Source organism: Tauraco erythrolophus, chromosome 11, assembly GCF_009769465.1.
Source record: "Tauraco erythrolophus isolate bTauEry1 chromosome 11, bTauEry1.pri, whole genome shotgun sequence".
Lineage (NCBI taxonomy): Eukaryota > Metazoa > Chordata > Aves > Musophagiformes > Musophagidae > Tauraco > Tauraco erythrolophus.
Window position 1 is genome coordinate 15,329,417 of NC_141475.1, and position 20,920 is coordinate 15,350,336.

Consider the following 20,920-nt stretch of genomic DNA (forward strand, 5'->3'; position numbering starts at 1 on the left):
ATAGACTACACCGTCCTTACTCTTCTGCTTGTAACGCAGCATCATCAATGGACATTAACACTGCCACAGCAATGGCAAAGAAAACAGAAACACGCATGGCATTAATTATTTTACTTAACTTAAAATTTAGACTACTGGCAATTCCCTGAAAGTAAATGCTCCTGGAAACTCAGTTATCTTTATCCACCAAGGCTGATAGCAGAAGTCCACTGGTCGCACTAGTCTGTCTGCCTCAAGTCCTAACGTGAGCAGAATCCCTCTGTAAGAAGGAAATAGTTCTGAAACTAATCAATCTCTGGTCTGCCTGTTGGGAAAAGAACGGGTGTAAACATATATCTACTAGAAATTGCACTATAAAAAAGCCCACTGTAAAAGCTTTTGATAATTATTGGATTACATAAAATTTAACAATATAGCAGAGAAAAAAAATTACTGCTTGTTGCAAGTTTAGCAGCATAGCTTGAAAGCAGACCTTAAGAAAAAAATACTGACCTTTATACTACAAAAATATCCCAGTAATATTCCGGATAGCTTAATTCCTCTTTAAAATTAATAAATATCTGTCATCAAACAATTCTAAAAAAATGACCTGTCTTGTCAGAAGGCGTGCACCCATCATTTAAGATTTTTGCACTGAAAGTTGCAGTAAAGTTACAAAAAAATAAAAACAAAATACCACTCGATATGCAAAAATGTAACTGCTATCTATCCTAAATCATTCCATAGCTTGCCATGCTGTGGTCATTATTCCAGGTTATACGCAGGATATTAACGTTAACTCATGTTTACTGCTTTCACTTGTCTTGACAGGGTTTATTTTTGTGTGTGTGTGTTGACATCATACGATGTAGAGGATGAAGGTCCAGAAGGGAAGCACATTCTACGAGTCAAATATGTTAGGAACAAAAGGGTTAAAAAAAAACCAAAATTATTTCATATTCTAAATGTCCCCAAGCACACCAATACTAACAAATGGCTGGAGAACAGAAGAAATGTCACACAAGTCCAATCAATGACAGACATATATTAAGCATTTGTTTATGAGATGAGGTAACAGTTTTCTATAAATAAATAAATAGATCAGTAACATTTTAGTAAGTATGAAGTGGCTCTAAAATTATGTGAGAACACAAAATATCCTATTGCTTCTTCCCAATCTTTGTTTTTTTTTCCTTTAGCTATTTCACAACTTACTAATATCCTTTCATATGAAAATATAGACATTTTAAACAGACTACAAAACAAAGAAAAATTAAGATGAAACTTCAGTGTATTACTAAATCAGCTATTTCACAATTAATCTCAAACCTGTGTGGAAGAGTAGTAAAATGTAAATTTAAACAAAGCAATGAATAAATAAAAGTTGAACAGGACTTAACAAAAAAAGAATAAAAACCTGTGGTATGGTGGATGGGATGACAGTGGTCTCAGCAGGGACTGGTGGGACAGGGATCACAGGGACAATGGGAGAAGAGGAAGGAACAGCTTCTGTGGGCTAAAAATCACCAACAAAAAGTCAAAAATAATGAAAACTAGAAAAACAATTTAAAATGAACAAGATTTAAATTAAACAGCTTTAAATAAAATAATTCCGAAACAGCGTATGGATTTGGAGACTGTAACCCCAACTGAAGACAACCACCCACCTTCGACCACACTGGGGTGCACGGCCATGCACAGCAACGTGCTCATGTCAGAGAGCCCAAAGCAGTAGGACACGTGCCCCTTGCTCACCCACGCCAAGTGACCCACCTTGCAGAACAGAGCAACGAGACTTTGGGGTCCAACAGAAAACCCGCTCGTGTCAATGGGCAGACTCGGGCTTTTTGTGGGCTGGTTTGCCACCAGAAGCCCTTCGCCATTACACGACAGCGTGCAAAAGCAGGGAAACAGTGGCTGAGGTCGATAGCCCTGAACAAAGGTAATACTCCTTTCTGATAATGTACTCCTCATTTTTGCCCTTTAAATACATTTGCAAGCCAGGCAAAAATCACAGAAAATCTTTTAGTTAAATGGGCTGTAGATCCTAAAACAGATTCAACCTACTTTTCAAAGACCTTCATACAGTTTACCATACACCTTCAGACTAGTAGAATTATGGTCTTGGAAACTCTCGTTAAAATATTAAGCAGGAAAGCTACTGACACTTAAGCTGCAATGGAACAAGGTTACAAATAGCATCTTGAGCAGAACATTGACTCAAATCATTGAGATGTTAACACACTGCTTGTCAACAAGTTGTCAGCAACATAAACCACTGGCAACTATCATCAAAATTACAAGCTGAACAGCAGATCAAAGCTCTTGCAACGTAGTTCCAAGACATTCTTGTGATCTTTTAAATAGAGTGAAGCATAATGTCAAAAGAAAATACTAAATCCTGAATATGAACCAAAAACCCAGAACATAGAAGGATTTAAAAATATGTTTAAGTTTGAGATATTTTAAAACACAAAGCAACATACACCAATAGCATACACCAAATTAAATGGTAATGTTTCTGAAATAGCCCGAGTAGCAACCCTCCTTAAATGTACATATGGTATTTTTATAGGCTTTTTTCAGCTCAAAGTAAATCTACCAAAAACAAATAGCTGCTGAAAAATGTTGCAGTTATTGAAAGATGGAAGAGCAAGATGTATTTGATATCTTGAAAGATTATTACTATTGTCATTTAAACATCTTTACATTTGTGGACAACAGCACAATCTTTCAAGCGTTTGAAAAGGAGGAGTGGGGGAGAATCTAAACGGGTCTAGAAAAACGATAATACCCATTCTGCAAAGGATGCAGGAAACACTCAGTGCAACAAACCTCCAGTTACTGGAAGACCAATGTAACCCTTAGAGGACAGAATTAAATAGCTTGAGCAATCACTCAGCCCTAGGTATGCAAAAAATAAGCCACCTCTTCAATTCTGCTTTGTTCAAAGTAAGCACCTTCCCATGTATGCCCACAGTAACGAGTCTTGTGAACCAAACTTCAGACATACATGTATTACATGCCAAAGTGTAACACAACACTAAGGCTGACAAGCTAACCGTTTGCAGGTCAGAAAAATTCCAGCTTTACAGTTACAAGTCCTGCAATAAGAGAAGGTTAAAAACAAATTAAAGTTATTCTTAGATACTGACCGCACTCCCCTGCCCTTTGACCTCGCAAAATAACTGATGCAGTCATAGTCAGTTTCCTTATGGACCAAACAATCTGCACCAAACAGCAGCTTTATTTTCCTGCTTCCTTTTCTCAATTCTTAACTCCTTTCTCTGGGCTTTTCATTCCCAAATGGTTCAAGACCTCTCCCAACCAGTTCCAATTTTTACCCTCATTGTTTTAAAACTGACACTGTTCCAAGTCCTTTAATTCTCTCAGTTTCCAGTCTCATAAGCTATTAGTACTGTCATTGTATTTTCCCTTTGCGCTGATGGTTTAGTATCTACTGATCCTTAAAAGCTGCTCTCTGCTTCTCCAAGTGTCCTGGCAATGCTCCTCCACTACCATCTGCATGAGGAAAGAGGTGACAGCACTGGCGGTCACTTTCAAAGGATGTTCAAATCTAAATGAAGGTAAGAATTCCATGTTTCAAGGAATACAGTGAATTGATGTAGGCACTACGGCAACCACAAGAAGGAAAAGGCAAGAAATGAAACGATTTCTAACCATCAGACAAAGAAGACCTGGAACATCATTATAACAGAAGAATGTTAATTTTATTTTAGTATGGCACATAATCAGTCTGAAAATTATTATATGATACAGGTATTTGCGAGAGCATCTGAATACGCTCCAGTAGCTCAGGGGATCACTTTCAATGCTCTCCTTCCCAGGAGTTTTCAAAAAACATTTGTCATTTTTAGGAATTCTCCGAATTATTATGCTGAAGTATTCTGAAAGCAAAAGCTTATCCTCAAAATAACTTTAAATAAAACACGTCTCTGTCTACAACATTTAATACTTCTGGTTTAAACGGACACAAACATTTAAACTACAAAGAAAGCAATGGGCCAATTAACCTTGTTTTGAATATATATATGAACTAAAGCACACAAGTGTGACAGGCTGTTACATATAGAAATGCACGACTTGAACAATAACTCACTTTAACAGTCTGTCAGCCTAAATAAATGCGCTAACACCTACAATGACAAGCCATTCTGTTACAACAGTACAATAAATCTCAAGTAATTGTTTTTTAAGTCTAAGGATGGACTTCAATATTTATGAACAAAAATAATAATTCAAGTAGTATTTAAAAAAAAACTAGGATAACAACATTTTTCAGTGATCAATTAAAAGGAGTGCCTGTACATTTAACACTACATCCAGATGTTGTGAAAAGGAAGAACACACCCATTTTCTCATGTTTAATCAACACACATAATAACTCCTTGTGAGAGGAAATACCAACTAGCCTGAAATGAATGAAGCACCATACAGATCCCAAAGCAGATCGACTAAAACAGTAAATTCCATAATGCCGCTATTTGTTGTCAAGTACTAAAAGACCTATTTTGGAGAACAAAAATCAAGCAAGCCGGACTTTCCTCACTTTGAAGAAATTACGATAAAAGATCTACATTGTACAACCATCTTAATGGGAAAACACTGAGTGCAAGTATTTCTTTGCCAGCCCAATTTCAATTATTACTACTTTGATTTCTAGTGATAAAACACAAAATAAAATTCAGTAACATTAAGTCTGTAGAAACAGCAGGATAAAACCACCGAAAGAGCAAGTGTGACTACTGTCTATGGTGTGCACTGAAAAGGCACATCTCTAAATACCTGGTGCAATACATACCTTTTCTAAAGAACAATTGGACCATGAGCCGTCAGACACCCAACCACTAGCAGCTTTTACTTTTGCAGTGCTTTTTGTAGGACTCTTTTTTACACTGTCACGTAGGTTTATAAATTTTCCTCTGTGTTTGGAAGAGACTGGCAACGTGGATGAACTAAAAGATGTACGAATGTTCAGTGCCTGCTGCTGATGCTGGAAAGGCTGCTTTGGCTGCACATGAAGATTTTGACGTATTTCCATTCTCGGGCTCCTTGTTAAATCAGCGAGCTTGAGCGTTCCCATTTCACTGTCATCTGTAGCACCACAGTATTTGTAGTCATAACAGTGAGTAGTCATGAAACTAGCAACACAAGCAGTCCTTTTGGAAAAAAGAAACCCGGAAGGAAAATAAACCAAAATATTGTTTCCTGAGAAAGTTCAAAATATGATTGTTTTCTAGATTATGCTCATAGGAAGAAACACTAAATGCTGTTTCATCTAGTACTGCATGTTGTGTTCTCTCTCGCTCTATTTAAAGAGCGCCATTGAACCACCACACGACAGTCAATTTGCTGGGCATAAATAATCAATGCAATGCACAAATTATTGAATAGATGGCAAAAGTCATCTGACTTTATTTATTAAAAAGAAGCTATGAAAGGTTATAGTTATTTTCTTTCTTCCATAAGCTCCTACTATCCCTAAAATCTGTTGTATTTCACCACCTCAAAAATTCTGAGGTTTACATCTAGAAAATTTTAATACGCTAATTATTCTACTTTTCTGAACACTTTACAAGTGCTGAAAACTAATGAATTTGAAGAAGCTTATGATGAAAAGTATATGAATTGTGAACAGACAGATACATTGTAGAAGATTTCAACACTAAACTTCCAAATAAAATAAATTTGTTCAGATCATAACAAGAATTACTTTGTTTCAATAATTTCAAGAGTTGCATTTCCATGAACTGCAGCAGCACTGTGAGATGACAATTTTAAGGTGCACATGTTTAAATTAATAGCTAACAAAAAAAATCCCACTATAGATAGACATTTAAACAAACCTGAGTTCTTTATTATTTTTTTCATTGTTTTTAATGCCATAGATGCATGATCTCTGTATTACATTTTTACCCCAATTTTCAAAACAAAAAAGCTTCAAAACAACTCCTACCCTACCCTCCTCCTCGCCTAAAAAGAAAAAAAAAAACACACAAGGAAGAGCTAGTTTGATTTAATCGTGCTGCTGAATATTTAATTTTACCAGCCAACCATTCTAAAAAGAGGTGAGGATCAAAAAGTTAATTTCCCAGAGTCTACATGAAAATTGACAGCTAAATAGACACACTTAAATTCCTAGCCTCAGAGAAGGAAGAAGCAGGATAAGTCAGTGGTCATGCAGTCTCCTCGACAGCACACACACAACCAGCATTTGCGCAGCTCTGGGCCAGCCACAGCACACACCAACTGCCTTTTGCCCCATGAGTCTGTTCTGTGAATCTGCTGTGAATCTGAACGTCTGGCATGGGGTATGGTAAGAATGAAGGAGCTCAGCCCACAGGAAATAAAGCCTTATTAGGTCAGCTGTACTGTATTTGGATAAAATGGAGAGATTTCATCAGTTCAGAACATTAAAACATGGTTATTCCCCCTCTCATTGTACATTTTCCTACAGCAAATCTGAATATTTAAATATATGACTCAGCACAATTTTTACACACAGAAGCAAAAAGTAGAAATATAGACTTAAGTACAAACATTTCCAGTTATTTATAGCATGGATATTAAGAGATTAATAGGAACTGACAGATGCTCCTCTAATCACCAAGATCTGCCATGTCTCATCTTCTATCCAGAATGGATGTAATCAAGAGCTGCACAACATATCATTAATGCAATATTCATAAATGCAGAGACAGAAAGGTTTCTGGCCAGTGACGGGAAGCTGGAAATGCTTCAGTTCTCAGACTTGCGCATGGTTATGGTAGGTATGTCTTTTGCCTGTGAAGTACCAGGGAGCTGCAGGATTGTGTCCCACTAACACATGGGCAGACACAGCTGGGTTGCTCTGCTATAGACAATCCAAGAATCTCCAGATTTTGTTATAGAAGAGCAAAGGCAGAGAGGAAGATAAGCATGTTGTGAATATACATATAGGGAAACAGTTCAAAACCAAGCACATCACGACTAACTTCTTCTCCTTTGACGAATTTCCACAGACACATTAATACTAGGGAACTCTGGGGCACATTCCACTGTCTGCAGAGGTTATGCCAACGGAGGCTGCATCTTGTGTCGAAGCTTCTATCAGTCCCCTTTGGCAACAGCATGCCAAAGGGCTGCTTTTGTAGACCACAAATGAGCATTTTTTTCCAGAGATGTTATCCAGGTTGCTTGAGGTTTAGCAGGCTGCATTCATGCCACCCTTTTTACTCACATATCAGCACACTCTATTTTCTACCCAGCATGACATTGACTAATTACTAAAATGTAGAAAGGAAGAAGCAAGGGGGCTTGAGTGTAAGGCTTTTCTCTTGTGTATGTAATAAATCTCAAAATACGTGCTGTTCCAGATTTAAAAGGAACATCTTATTCCTGAAGGCATCAACTTTGTTGAAAACACACAGACCAAGTAGCCTCTTGATTAAAAGGAAAATCAGCTTTGAAGCACGCTAAATGACAAAGTGAAGGCAAGGGGAGGAGATGCTGGATATCATATTCTTGGAAACCCAGCTGTCTGGCTTCCTATATCCTCCTCCAAACAACAAGAAAAAAAAAGAGGAAGACACAATGCAAAAGACGAGAAACAGAAATTCACATCTCTCCAGTGCGTTTTCAGACATGCTGACTTCAGTAGCAAAATAATGATGTAGCAGACAACTGGCAACAGCACAAGGGTTTTTCTGGAAGTCCTAATGCCTTTGGTCCCTGAGATAATATCAATAATTAAAAGAAAAAAAAGCATGAAGGCACTTGTAATTCCAAGAGCAACACTCTAAGCACCAAAACACAGCCAGAGGTATGGGAAGAAACCTAACTCATCCAGGGCTGCACAGTGTGCCAAGGCAATCTCCAGTGAAAGAACTTAGGCCACACTGAAATTCAGTGTTATACAAGTATGGAAAGTGAATATAGCATCTGGGTCAAAAAAACATGGGAAGAGGAGGAATGGAAGGTATACTCAAAGCATAGTAAGGCTTATCTAGAACAATCATGGTGTAAACAAAATGAAAACAGACAACAGCAAAAAAAAAAAAAACACAAGGGAAAAAAGTAGAGAAGGCAAGAACAATGACATTCAAAGAGATCAATCAGATATTTTGAGAGTCACAGGGATCATTCTGCCCAATTACATTCACACATTAGGTAAGGCAGAGCCTGCCTTGCAGTCGCACTGATAGAAGAAAAAAAAAAAATCTCTCTGGCGAAGCAGTGGGACATATGCATAATTCAAAGCAAGAAAAAGCAGCTAACTAACTATAGCTGCAAAGGTTTGGCAGATTGTCTTTGACTGCAGAAAGCGTGAACCCACAAGTGTTCTCTGCAGACTACATGAATTACTAGCATAACTGCTCCACTCAATATCAAGCGCTAAGTGATTTTTCATAACTAGAATGGGTTCAGGATCATGTTGTGCTTTCATATTATGTACAAACTCTGAACAATTTGTTGCTAACACAAAGCTAGATCATCAATATTTCATTCTTTTAAACTACTACACCGAATGGAAAGTGCACATTTCTTTGCAGCAATCTGTTAAAGTGCCAGTAATCGTTTACAAGGAGTATTTCTTCAAGAATCATTTTCTTTTCATGTTCTGCAACACCCACTGAATAGCTGGATAACAACAAGATCCATGGAAAGGGAAAATACCACTAATATTTGTCCAGCACTGTCTACTGCAAAGGTCTTTTTTTAAAGCTTCCGTAAACAACTTTCGTTACTTCCAAAACCAATTCTAATAGCTGGGAGAATCCTCCAAAAATTTGCACTTCACCCCTTCCATTGCCTTTAAGCAGATACCACAAAATCAGCAACTTCTGTTAATATGACTTGACTGATAAATGCAAGTTCATATTCATTACCTCTTCTGGAAAGTAGGAAATAAAATAAAGTGAACAAACCTTTGAAAGTGGTAGGAAGAAACAATTTTGATTCAATGTTCAGTGACAAAGCTGAAGATAAGTGGCATTTCTATTTTCTAGAGATATATAATTTAGGGTCTGGCAGCATAGTTTTATATCTTTTCTCTGAATTACACCCTAGAATGCCACAGGACATTTCACTACCCGAGACTGCTATTTTAAGAATTTTGCATCCATCTTCCTCAAAATCACAGAAGTCAATGCTCATCCAAACATACCCTCAGGGATTTATAGGCAGTTTGGTGGGGTCTAACAGTGGTAAGAATAAAGCACAACCGCCATCCATCCTCATTCATAATCCATGTTAGCTGTACGCTGCCCAGAGCATTTAAGTCCCAGCACACAGCTCACACTAACAGAGGCACCGTCTTTGCCATATTCCTCCCTAAGTCGGTGCCATCCCTTGGCCTCCACATGTTCTTAGTACCACAGTGTCAGTGACTTGAGCTCTTAAGCAATAAATTTAAGACATGTCTATTTTTCCTGAGTGTATTTCTGCAGGACTTAAAACAAAATGTATCATCAAGGGGATTTGGAAATAAAACATACAAGTGGTTCCCTACTGCCAAAAAAAAGTTTCACAGAAATCAAATTACAAAATTACCAAGAGCTAAAAAAGCGTAGAACTATCTTAACATAAGCAAACGTTTAGGTATTGACTTGAAATTCCAAACAATATTTAGATATCAAAACAGCATATAACACAACCAGGCTTGCTAACACACTGCACGTATCTGAATTTTGAGAACTGCAGAGACACAAGACCCAATTCTACCCAGGCACGAGTACTGCCACTGCTGATAAGCTAGCTTAGAGGGCAAAACATGCCAAATAGAGAGCATGGGAAGCAGAACCACCAAAATAAGAGAATACCATTAATTCAAGTATGAATCAACCTCTCTACAGGTTTGTGATTTCTTTCATGTGAGAAAGGTTTTCTTACCAACAGATTATTACTTGGCTTTAAAAATGCACTTCCCACCCGATGAACTCAAACTCACTAGTCCACCTTGCTCAGCATGTTAGTACAGTAACTCTCCAGTTTTTATATGGACACCATACCTATTTTATACACAGTGGCTAAAAAATAAGTTTTTAAAATACACACACAATTTCAGCTTTCTAATCATTCATGCTTGTAAATTTGTGACTGCATTTGTATCACGTATACTTCATGGGGGTGAGGGTATTGTTCAGATTCTCCTATCCAAGTCAGCACACTCCATACTGTTTTTCAACAATAAATTGCTGTACTACAAACAAAACCTTGAGAGAGACTGGCTAGGGTAAATTATAAGCTTAATTATGATGGTCTCATTCCAATCCATGGTGGTTACAATTAAGCCTGCCTATCATTCCGCACTGATATAAGGATGAAGAACTTCTGGGTTCAGATTTGAGTTTCTGACCCTCCTACCCCTTGATGGACTCTCCCTGTTCCTTGCCATGATGGAGCAAAGACCGGTCTCCAAAGGATGAAGGAATAAAACCACCTAGATCTCCACTTGGATGCTATCCAGGTCTCTCTCTCTCTCTCAAGGAGAGTTTGGATAGAAAGCACAGAAACAAAGAAGCTGAGCCTGAAGCCTGTCAAGAAATGTCTACATGAAGATGGGTAAAACAGCACATAATGGTTTTACAACAAGATTTTGAGGACAAGCAAGCCATCTTGGAGCTGTAACATCAGATCAGGTAAGTACTGTAACAAAGATACGAAAGTTTTTCTGGAACCCAGAAGGTAAAAGGTTTGTCCACCCAGCCCTTGTAGATTAAAAGGACTAGTCTGAACTCCTGTGACTTTACTTCAGGTATCACTTTTTTCACAGTAAAGCACGGCTCCTGAAAATCATATCTATGTGAGCAGTCTATTTTAAAAGACACAGCTAGCATGCTAGATATGACTAAACTGCACAGGTTATATGGTTGGTTTTGGTTGGATTTTTTTAACTCAGTCAACAAATTGATTCTCTAACCTGTTTCCTCCTCAAATCCCACAGCATTTTACAACAAACACAAATGAACTTGAAACTCTGAATTTAAAACGTAAATAAATAGCTTTGAAGGGGAAAAAACAGCAACAGCAGCATATCAGTAAAACCACAGATGGCGACAATGACCTGAATTGATTTAAAGACAAATAAGCAATTTATTTACTGTCAGTTCTTTACTGCAATCTTCATCTACAAAGCGACCCAGTGAGGAACAATTTGCACCATGATTACCCAAGCAGAAGTAAAGCAGCAAAAGCAGTGACAGAAAGACTCTTACTTGCTGAGGCCTAGCAAGCAATTTTTTAGGGCAGAATTTAAAAAAAAAAAAAAAAACAAACAAACAAAAAACAAATCAAAAAAACAACACAGCACAATATAGACATAAGTAATAATATAGGAAAAAGACAGACTGTGCAGCAGTTTGTGGGATGGAGTTCTACTCTGTTGTAAAATTAGAGCTTTGTGTATGAGACAGATGGACATGCACAAAACAGAAATGGGGAACTTGGATCTACAAAACTACCATCAGCGCTCTCACACAGTATCCAGTGGTTGGTTGATGGGTAAAACTTCTGGACCCTTGCAGACTTGACTTAACATCACAGACAATGTTTCATACAAAGGAGGCCACCACTGTCCAGTACTTATGTCTGGCATTCAGAAAGATTTACTTAGCTCTAAATAATTTGTCTTGCCAAACCTCTCAGGGACTGTTTAAACAGTTGAATCTCAGTCATATTCCAAATATACAAAATACAGATTAAGTTAATATTGGTTTTAATAAAGATAATTTGTGACTTTCGTTTTTCAAACACTAAACAAATGTCTAGCACTGAACCCTGTGCAGTGGGTTAGTCATCTGTATTCACCAACAACCCAGCACTTTAAGCTCAAAAGAGAACTGCAAGGCTCCTCATTTAGGTTCGTAAGTGTGAATTTAATGCATTTAAATTTGCAACTTAAAGCTCCATTTAAATTAACATCAGCCTTAAGAAGAGTAGCTTTCATTATAATGCTAAAGGGTCCACAAAGAAGCCCTAGTAGGGTTTCAAGATCAGAAAGAGACCAGGCAAAGAGAAAATGTGTTCCAAGACTTTACTATAGAAAAATAATGGCAGCTCTAGGGTGTCAATATTTTAGTTTTTGAAATTCACAGTAGAAAGAGTAAGCTGTGGTAGGAAACTGAGAAACTGAGATGTGACAGACTCTGTTCAGTCCTGAGAACATTATTAAATCAAAATACAACAATAAAGGTTAGGTACTGTTTACATGGTTTAATAGATATGACATCTTATAAGCTCTTGAACGCAAAATTTCCAAGTATTCATAAATTAATCAGGGAATAATTAAATCCTCCTAGATAACATGATTATTTTGCTCTTTATAATTCATTCAAATAGCAAAGATAATCTGTATCTATCTAGCTCTGATACTAGGAAGTGATCTCTCTCAATACCAGAGATGCGTCAGTTAACTCTCAAAACTATCCCACTGCTCTTCTCCAAAAGTTTTTTTGCTGAGGATTTTTTTTTAATTGAGTAAATGTATAAGAAACATTCTTCATAAAATATTAAAGTGATGTGTGTGAACCTCACCTTATCCAAAGCACGATCTGTTTTTTCTTCAGGATAAGAAACATTCAAGTTTACTTATAGCACCTCACTGCCCTCAAAGCGTTTAAGAGTACAGTCTTAAAACAAGGAGAAATGAAGTGAATCTGAAGAAAGTCAGTGAATCCAAGCTAGAGCTTTCCATTTTAAGACAAGTATTTATTTACTACTTTATTGACAATTTTATTATTCTGTGAGGAATCTATTATCTGTCCAAAAATCTCTTTATAATAATAAACAAATCTGCCCTGAAACACTGAGCATGAGTAAAAAGTCGCTTACCTCACATTAAGGAACAGTAAACCAAAAATCACACAAGAAAAGTCATCTATAACAACCCATTAATTAAAATCCATTTGCTTTTTCAGGAAGTAAAAGTCAGAAAATTTTGGAAAATTAATGACTTGATTTATGCATAAAGTGGCTTTACACTAAAGCCACTGCTTACTTCATTTAAAAAAGCTTCATACACATGAATGGCATTAGCATTTTATCTTTACACATCCTGAATTCTTCCCAAACACACACTATTATTTTCACTACGCTTCTGATCACTTTATATTGCTATCCAGATACTTCTCCATTGCTCAGAGCTAAGGCTGAAATCTTTACCATGCAGTTACCAGGTAGGTACCTCATCTGATTTTATTCATTCTTACACCATGGGAACACTGGAACTCCTCAGACTTGCTTCCATGACAACACACAGTTATAATGCAATCTCAAAATAAGTACCATTACACAACACATCCAGGCTCTAGAATGAGTCACAGGAGCCCTGCAAGGTTTCAGCAAAATAGGCATCTCTTATGTAGTGTCAAACACTCATTGTCTTCAACAAATTCAAACACTATGTAAGTTTCAACAGGTTTAATGCCTAGCATTACTCCAGCAAACCTTCACCGATTTTTTTCTCACAATGCTGCTTCCTAACAGCTTCTAAAGATTCTAGCACTTCTCAGTACAACTTAGGAAAGAAAGCAGCCTTATGCAGCCTTGCAATGGAAAAACAAACATTTATGTGTAATTCTAAGTTTACAGTGTTGACTAAAAACAATGTATTTTTAAAAACAAGGCTTACAGATATACTGACTTTTGGTCTGTAATTATCCACAGCCATTTTATCAGGATTTCAGGTTAACTGCACCATAGAAACACAAGTCAGATTTCATCAATTTATGAGCAATGCTGGACAAACACAGCTACGGTGCACCCATACCGTGCTAGCACGGAAGCTGCTTCACCTCTCAAACACAGCAGGAAACTTGAGCCCGTCTGGCTTCCACACAAAAACAGCCTGTCCGTCTCATGAACTGGAACTAGGCCAAGTCAGCCAGAACTGGAACTAAAATGGAGCTAAGCCCTCATGTATCCTAACCAACTGCAGATGTCATTTAAACTGCAGTTTCCATGTTCCTGTTCAGGACAAAGACACAGCTGCCAGAGGATGAGGTTCAGCCCTGAGATCAGGTGGTAAACCTCATCCGGGAAGAAGACACTGCAGTGACAGCCACATGGCTCTGTGCACGCGTCAGATCGAACATGCACAACTTGCTATTCTGCATCAGTGCCAGGGAAGACCTGGGATGACGTAAAGCCAGCATTTTGTGTTGGTATCCCACTGACCAAAACATCCAGCAGCCACGTTTTGCGAGTCACATCCTTGCCTCTTTTACTCTGCATAAAAGAAATATCATCTATATTGACCCAAAAAAAGCAAGTAACAATAAATACCACAAGTAGTAGTTAAAGTTTCTCAGAATGCTTTAAAATACATGAAGTAATGTAAGCTTGTTCTCCAGTTATGACTTTGTTTTAATTCCATTAACTTTTTTGTCTAATCTTGACAGGATACTAGTTTACACAATAATTTTTGCCAATTTCGATTTAGTTCAGGCAATTAAAATGCCTAATCTACAATAAAACAATACAACAGAACAAAATAGACAAATCTGACTCTTCAGTCCAAGATGGTTATCTCCTTACAAACAACCTCAATTCTGTTTCCAACACTGTTTTGCATTAAAAATCTTTGAACAAAGAGCACAAGAACAGGTGCTGTAAACCCGACTCTCCTCCCTTCCTTAGGCTACAAACAAGCAGAAGCTGTTCTCTTCACTGTTGAATCCCTGCACTACAAGAAGGCTGGCCAAGTCCATGACAACTTGGATTCAGGGTTATCCAACACAAGTCATCCCCAGCTCTTGGAATCCCTAAACTGGAACAGCCAGGATGCTCTGAAAGCCCTCAGAGAAAGCATCGTATCTATCTGTCCTGCATTTATACTCTTCTCTAGCTCTCCCCTTTGGCTGCTACCAGAAGCAGGGCACCATCTTGACACATATCCCAGTATTTTTCTTTTCCAGCAAGTAAAAATGCAAGTACAACATTGTGTAAAATACCATTTTCTACTTCATCTGACTACAGTTGCTGAAGCTGAAGGGCAAAAATTGATAGAACCTGAGCAGTGCAATATAGGTAAAAAAGAGCAGGTAACAAAACAGGGGTGAAACAAATGAAAAAATAACACTGAAAACTATGAAAGAGGAAAGTAGACTAATGGATATGTAAAAATAATTAAGTTGCAATGCTATAAATAGATAACTACTTAATTGCTTTAAATTTCAAGAACCAGAAAACAAAATGCATCTTATACTGGTTACTGAGGCTCAAACGCAAATTAGCAGCTGTCAAATAAATATTGCAAGTCCTGCATTACAAGAAAGTAGGTGAAAGTAATACTGTATGGTACAAAATTTAACACGAGACAAAAAGCAAACTGCCGGCACTCCTGCCATTTCCCAGTTACATCAGAACACAAGCAGATTCAACGATTCTGTAAGATACACATATCTACAATCCTTAGAAGAAAGCATAGTAAGACACAAGAATGTTTCTAATTTAGACACGCCTAATGACAACAATAGGAAATTCACCTGTTACTTGTTTCCCTAATCGTGTTCTCTGATCCCTAATCCTTCCCAGATATATTTCAAGATTAATTTCTGCCACTCTGATCATCTCATGACTGATGCATGACTCAGGGCATGATTTTATCAAACGGCATTTTCTTAGGATACCTGGAGATTTCTAGGTCAGATGATCGCAATTGCTGAGTGACACACAAAGGCCAGAAACTGAGGTTCAATTCCCTGCATTTAACTCGCAGTATGGCCAAGCTTCATACCAACCTCTAGAGATTTAGCCAGGTTTTCTTTCCTAGTGTAATTTATTCAGAAACATCAAATAAACACAATGCGCTACAAACACACATCAATTATTCTGATAGTTCATGTCCCTCTCCATTAAAAAAAATGTACTCCACCCAAACAGTAAACACTGCCATACTGGATAAGAGGCAAGGCCCAAATGATCAAGAATCTTACTAACAGCAAAAACTAATAGATGGACAAGTAGGAGTTAGACTAAGCCCAGTAATTTTCCCAGAAAACCTCTCAAAACCTGACAGTCAAGACCTTCCTCAACCACTGTCTGTAACAGCTACCTGCCACCTGCCCTTTGCAAATCCATTTAACTCCATTTCGAAATAATTTTTCTCTTGAAGCTTCTCCACAGTATTTTGTGGTAGTGGCCTTCACAATTTTAGCAGAAGTTTTACAGCACAGTTGTGACAGAATTAGAGAACAATTAAGTCATTTCTAATTGAGAACCTTCTTAACTTCATTTTTATTTTAGAAGTCTCTATCATGTTCTCCTTCAGCAGTGGGGTTTTTTTTGTTTATTTTTAAATTAGCTGTCCCTATAGATAACTAGATTATTCCTCTTAACACTTTACTACCCTTTTCCTATTTATTTATGCTATATTCTTCCTAAGACAAGGCAAACAGAACTCCACAAAAAAAATTCAAAAGATAGATATGGAAGAAATATACTGTGTCATGTTCTGTGTAGTTCTAAATACCTGACATTTCATTTACCCTTTTCACTACTGCAGAGTACTAAGGTGATGTTTTCAGAGAACTATCAGTGACAACTTCAAATTCTCTCTCTGCAATAGTAATACTTCATTTGTAGCCTACCACTACCTGCACACACACAGGATTATCCTTCTAACTCTATTCCTCATTCAGTACTGTACAATGAATGTCACCAGCTATTTTTGTGCCCAGTCATTCACTTTCATCTACTATTCTCTGCAGTTAGTTAAAGTGAAAATAAAAATAATTAAATAAAGAATAAAAATCAGTCACTTGCCTCTTTCACAGCTTCTCACACCTCCTTGCCCCCCTCCAGATCATTCACAAATACCACCTTCTGGGAATCCAGTCCCATTTAACAGGACTTGTTTTAATCAAGTGAAAAATCTACAAAACATCCTTCCCCTTTATCTCATGCCACCATTAACTTTAACAGCCTTTGATCCAAGAACCATTATTTTCACAGACTTCTGTTAATTATAACAGCCTTCTGACGACCACACATTCCCATGCAGATTATCTACATTTTTCTGTTTTCAAAGAGGTCTGGAAGACCTGCAAGTCCTGATTTTCCCTTTACAAAGACAAACTGACTTCTCAAAAATATCTGTTTATCCATCCACCTGTTAATTCTTTTTTAATAATAAAGAGCTTCTCAAAGTTTATACAAAAGGAAATCAGACCTGCTCAGCTGTAGTCTCAGAGAGTACAGCTTAGCTCCTAAAAAGGGGCATCGTATTTGCCTTTCTTAAAATTTTCATTCTAGGAATACTCACATAGTTTAAACAAAAAGGTCACACACAACACAACGGACAAACACCTTAAGAAATCCTGAATAAATATCATCTCCTATTGATCATCTGTGCCTCTTACCACATTAATTTAAATCCTCTTCTATTGGCACCTGATTCTTTTTATTTTTAATACAGTAAAACTAGTCATAGGAACTACTTCAAGATGCTCAAAGGTGGGACAGCCAGCCCTAGCTGGTTTGTTGCTCAGAAATAGCATCTACTTTGGCATTTCATATTTATCTGTGAACACAGTCTTAGGTCTGTAGTGCCACCATTTGATCAGTAGTCTTTACAAACAATTTGCATACCACTTGACCTAGCATCTAACTACTGAGGCACTGCTCTGTAAAAAGGCTTAATGTGCTCAAACTCTCAAAAGCTGTACACGTAACTTTCCCTCACATGTTCATCTTTTAAAGAGTAACAAAAATGATAAAGTTAAAACAAAAATTAAAAGTCGTAGTAAAGAGATGTAATAAAAGAGTTTTTTTAAAAATATAAACTGCTTTCCAGCAGTTTAAAGTCATTACAGTAGATGTTGAATTAGAGATTCAGTGATGTATTTTGACATTTTCAAGTACAAACTTTACTTGTCATTATGCTTTTTACATAGGAAATACTAATTTATTACCCTGATTTGGCAATTACATCATGTCCCACTAAGCTTTTGAAATGTCTATTATATTAATAACCTTCTTTAAAATTAAGTTTTCTATCTATATTTGTCTAGCTTCAGTTCCTCCACTTGGAATACAGATGCCTTTTCCTACTAGATAAACAAGCCTTCTTGTTTCTGAAATCTATCCCTACACATTTATAGTCTGTGAACAAATCATCTCCTGACTTTCCTTTGGATGAACCAAGCAGAGGTTCTTATGTTTCTCATTTTTAAGCAGGTCTTCCTGAACACAATCTATACTTATAATCCCTTTCTAAACACTCCCAATTTATCGGGATCCCTTTTCAGGCCCAGGATTTCAGATTGGAGACTGTACATGCTAAAGACAGAATCCGGAGTTCCCTCTCTCTCCTTCTCCAAAGGGAAAGCTGACTCCCTTCTCACCTGCTACATCACACCAAAGAGTCAGATCCAGTTAGTTATCTAAAAAAACCAACTATAATTTACTTACTAAGTTAAATTTACTTTTAAGCAGAACTGTACACCAGAAGCACAAGCAATCTTTACTCTTCTCCCTACTCTGTTATAAAAACCAAATGCTATTACCTGAGAAGCACATAATACAGGTTGCTCGATGAACTTCTACAGGCATCAGTCCTGGAGAAATACATACACACTCTGAGGCAACACTGATAAAGAGACTAAAAGAGGAGAGACTAGAAGACTCGTCCAAAACATTCACATGGTATGGCAGTCTCCAGTAAATAACACAAAATGCAGTGAGAAGAAACTGCAAAGTCCATGGTCAAAGAAAAATTTTGTACTACATCTGCATCGTATAAAATATCTGAAGTCATATATTAGAAGACTGGAGACAAGTATCTATGTAGCTGTGTCAATAACATTAATACTAAGTTCCACACAGTTTAAAAACCAATGGTAGTTTAAAAAAAAAAAATACTCAAGCTGACTATAAGGATGTGAAAAAAGAAAATGAATAAGCATTTATATTTTACCACTGTCAAAATAATATTTAGACTATTTTGTCCTGACTCTTTCCTCTTTTCTATGAAAAATACGGGTAAGGTAATCTGTTTTTATTTAAATCACTGCCTACATTTATCATTTCACAAAAGACCCTGTTGCAAGGGACTAGAATATGCATTGGAAACAGTTTAATGGAGCAAAAGACTGCAAATTCATAAATGCCAAGATCAGCTTACAAGAGAAACAAAATGAGTCATAAATGTCTGTTATCTATCTGGAGAAAGCATCAGCTCAACTACATCCTAATGTGCGGCTAAACACAAAAAACTGGAAGAGCAGCAAATGCACAGCAGAGAGAAGCTGCAGAGCAAGCCTGATATGTTAGAGAAGTGGGTTACAGGCAGCGAGATGAAATTCAATACTGACAACCAAAGTCATACGGAATAGCAATAAACAGCACAGAGACATTCTGAGGAATACCAAACTGGAAAACAAGTCCAGAAATGTTTTGGTCAGTGGCAAAGATTCTTTTAAATTATAAAAGATAAGACATAGAAAGGAGTCCTTGCTCTACACCAACTGCAGTCCTTCAGAGGGCTTTTTTGATACTGAGCCTTGTGCGTATGCGCTAAAACCTGGTACATGGAAGGGAGCCTTAAGTCTTTCAAAAAGCAAGTGGCAGAACTGCCTACATTTTGAGATCCCTGACAGTTTTTTTTCAAGGATAAAACCACCATATGGTCACAATACACGCGAGGACCTTAAAAAGGAGGCAAGAAAAGACCACAGCCCGCTGAAACGAGTGCCTCCTCCTGCCCCACCTCCCCAAAGGAAAATGTGTAACAGTTTTTCTTAGACACACATCAGTGTGGATTAGGTGACTTGTACCTACCAGAAGATAAGAACCAGTCATGTTGGTCAAGTGGAGATCAGAACATCACTTTAGCAACTTCAGCATCTACCCTAGCAACAGCTTCCAGAAGGTAACATTTGTAAAATATGAATGAGGTACACAGAATGTACACGGCTCAGGAGAGTCAGGAAGCACTACTGGGCTCCTTGTCTTGGAGTTCAAGCAGTTCCTGGGAAAAACTCAAGCTAGTAGTAAGACATGACCACTTTAAGTGGCCAATGATAACGTCAAGTAAAGAAATGTAGTTTAAAAGATACCACAGCTTTCTGAGTCTATCAAAGAGCAGGCAATCTATTTTTATTATTTTGGCCATGGCAGACTGCTTTCAGGGAGAACGTTGACCGAATTAATTTTGACTGGTATAGAAATGGCTGTTGCTAATGCTACTTTGGGCAAAATGAGAAAAGGCAGGTCCTCAAAAGGTACATTCGGGATTCATTCAGGAAGACTCGCTAGGTGGTGGTGGTGGTGGTATTAACAAGAAGTCAGGTCTCAGAACTGAATTTCACCTCTTGTATTATAGCTTTCTGAGTTTCCTTGACAGATGGCTCTGGGGCCCCCAGCATAAGAAGGACATGGAGCTGTTGGAGCAAGTCCAGAGGAGAGCTGTGAAGATGATCTGAGGGCTGGAGCACCTCTCCTGTCAACACAGGCTGAGAGAGTTGGGGCTGTTCAGCCTGGAGAAGAGAAGGTTCCGGGGAGACCTTCTAGCAGCCTCCCAGTACTTAAAGGGGGCCTACAAGAAAGCTGGAGAGGGACTTTTTGCAAGTGCATGTAGTGATAGGACAAGGGGCAATGGCTTTAAACTGTAAGAGGGTAGATTTAGACTAGATCTAAGGAATAAACTCTTCACTCTGAGGGTGGTGAGGCACTGGAAAAATGTTGCCCAGAGAAGCTGTGGATGTCCCATCCCTGGAAGTGTTCAAGGCCAGGTTGGATGAGGCTTTGAGCAATCTGGTGTAGTAGAAGGTGTCCCTGCCCATGGCAGGGGTCTTGGAACTAGATGATCTTCAAGGTCCTTTCCAACCCAAACCATTCTGTGATACTATATATGAAACAGAAATCACTAGTTATTATGTGACAATAAAAAAAAAAAAAAAAAACAACACACTATAAAACTCAGATGAAGACAGGGAAGGAA

General features: G+C 37.7%; 1 protein-coding gene across 18 annotated transcripts in view; it reads right to left on the minus strand.

Moving 5' to 3' along the window:
* The window catches only part of DLG1 (discs large MAGUK scaffold protein 1), a 161,435-nt gene that overhangs the window by 64,348 nt on the left and 76,167 nt on the right, over positions 1-20,920 (minus strand). For 8 of the 18 annotated variants that reach the window (XM_086618551.1, XM_086618553.1, XM_086618550.1 and 5 more), the window contains one exon: positions 1,397-1,495. The exons of the other annotated variants lie outside the window; for them this stretch is intronic. In XM_086618551.1, coding sequence (XP_086474677.1) covers positions 1,397-1,495 — 99 coding nt within the window. The remainder of the gene's footprint in view (positions 1-1,396; positions 1,496-20,920) is intronic. 18 annotated transcript variants of the gene reach the window in all.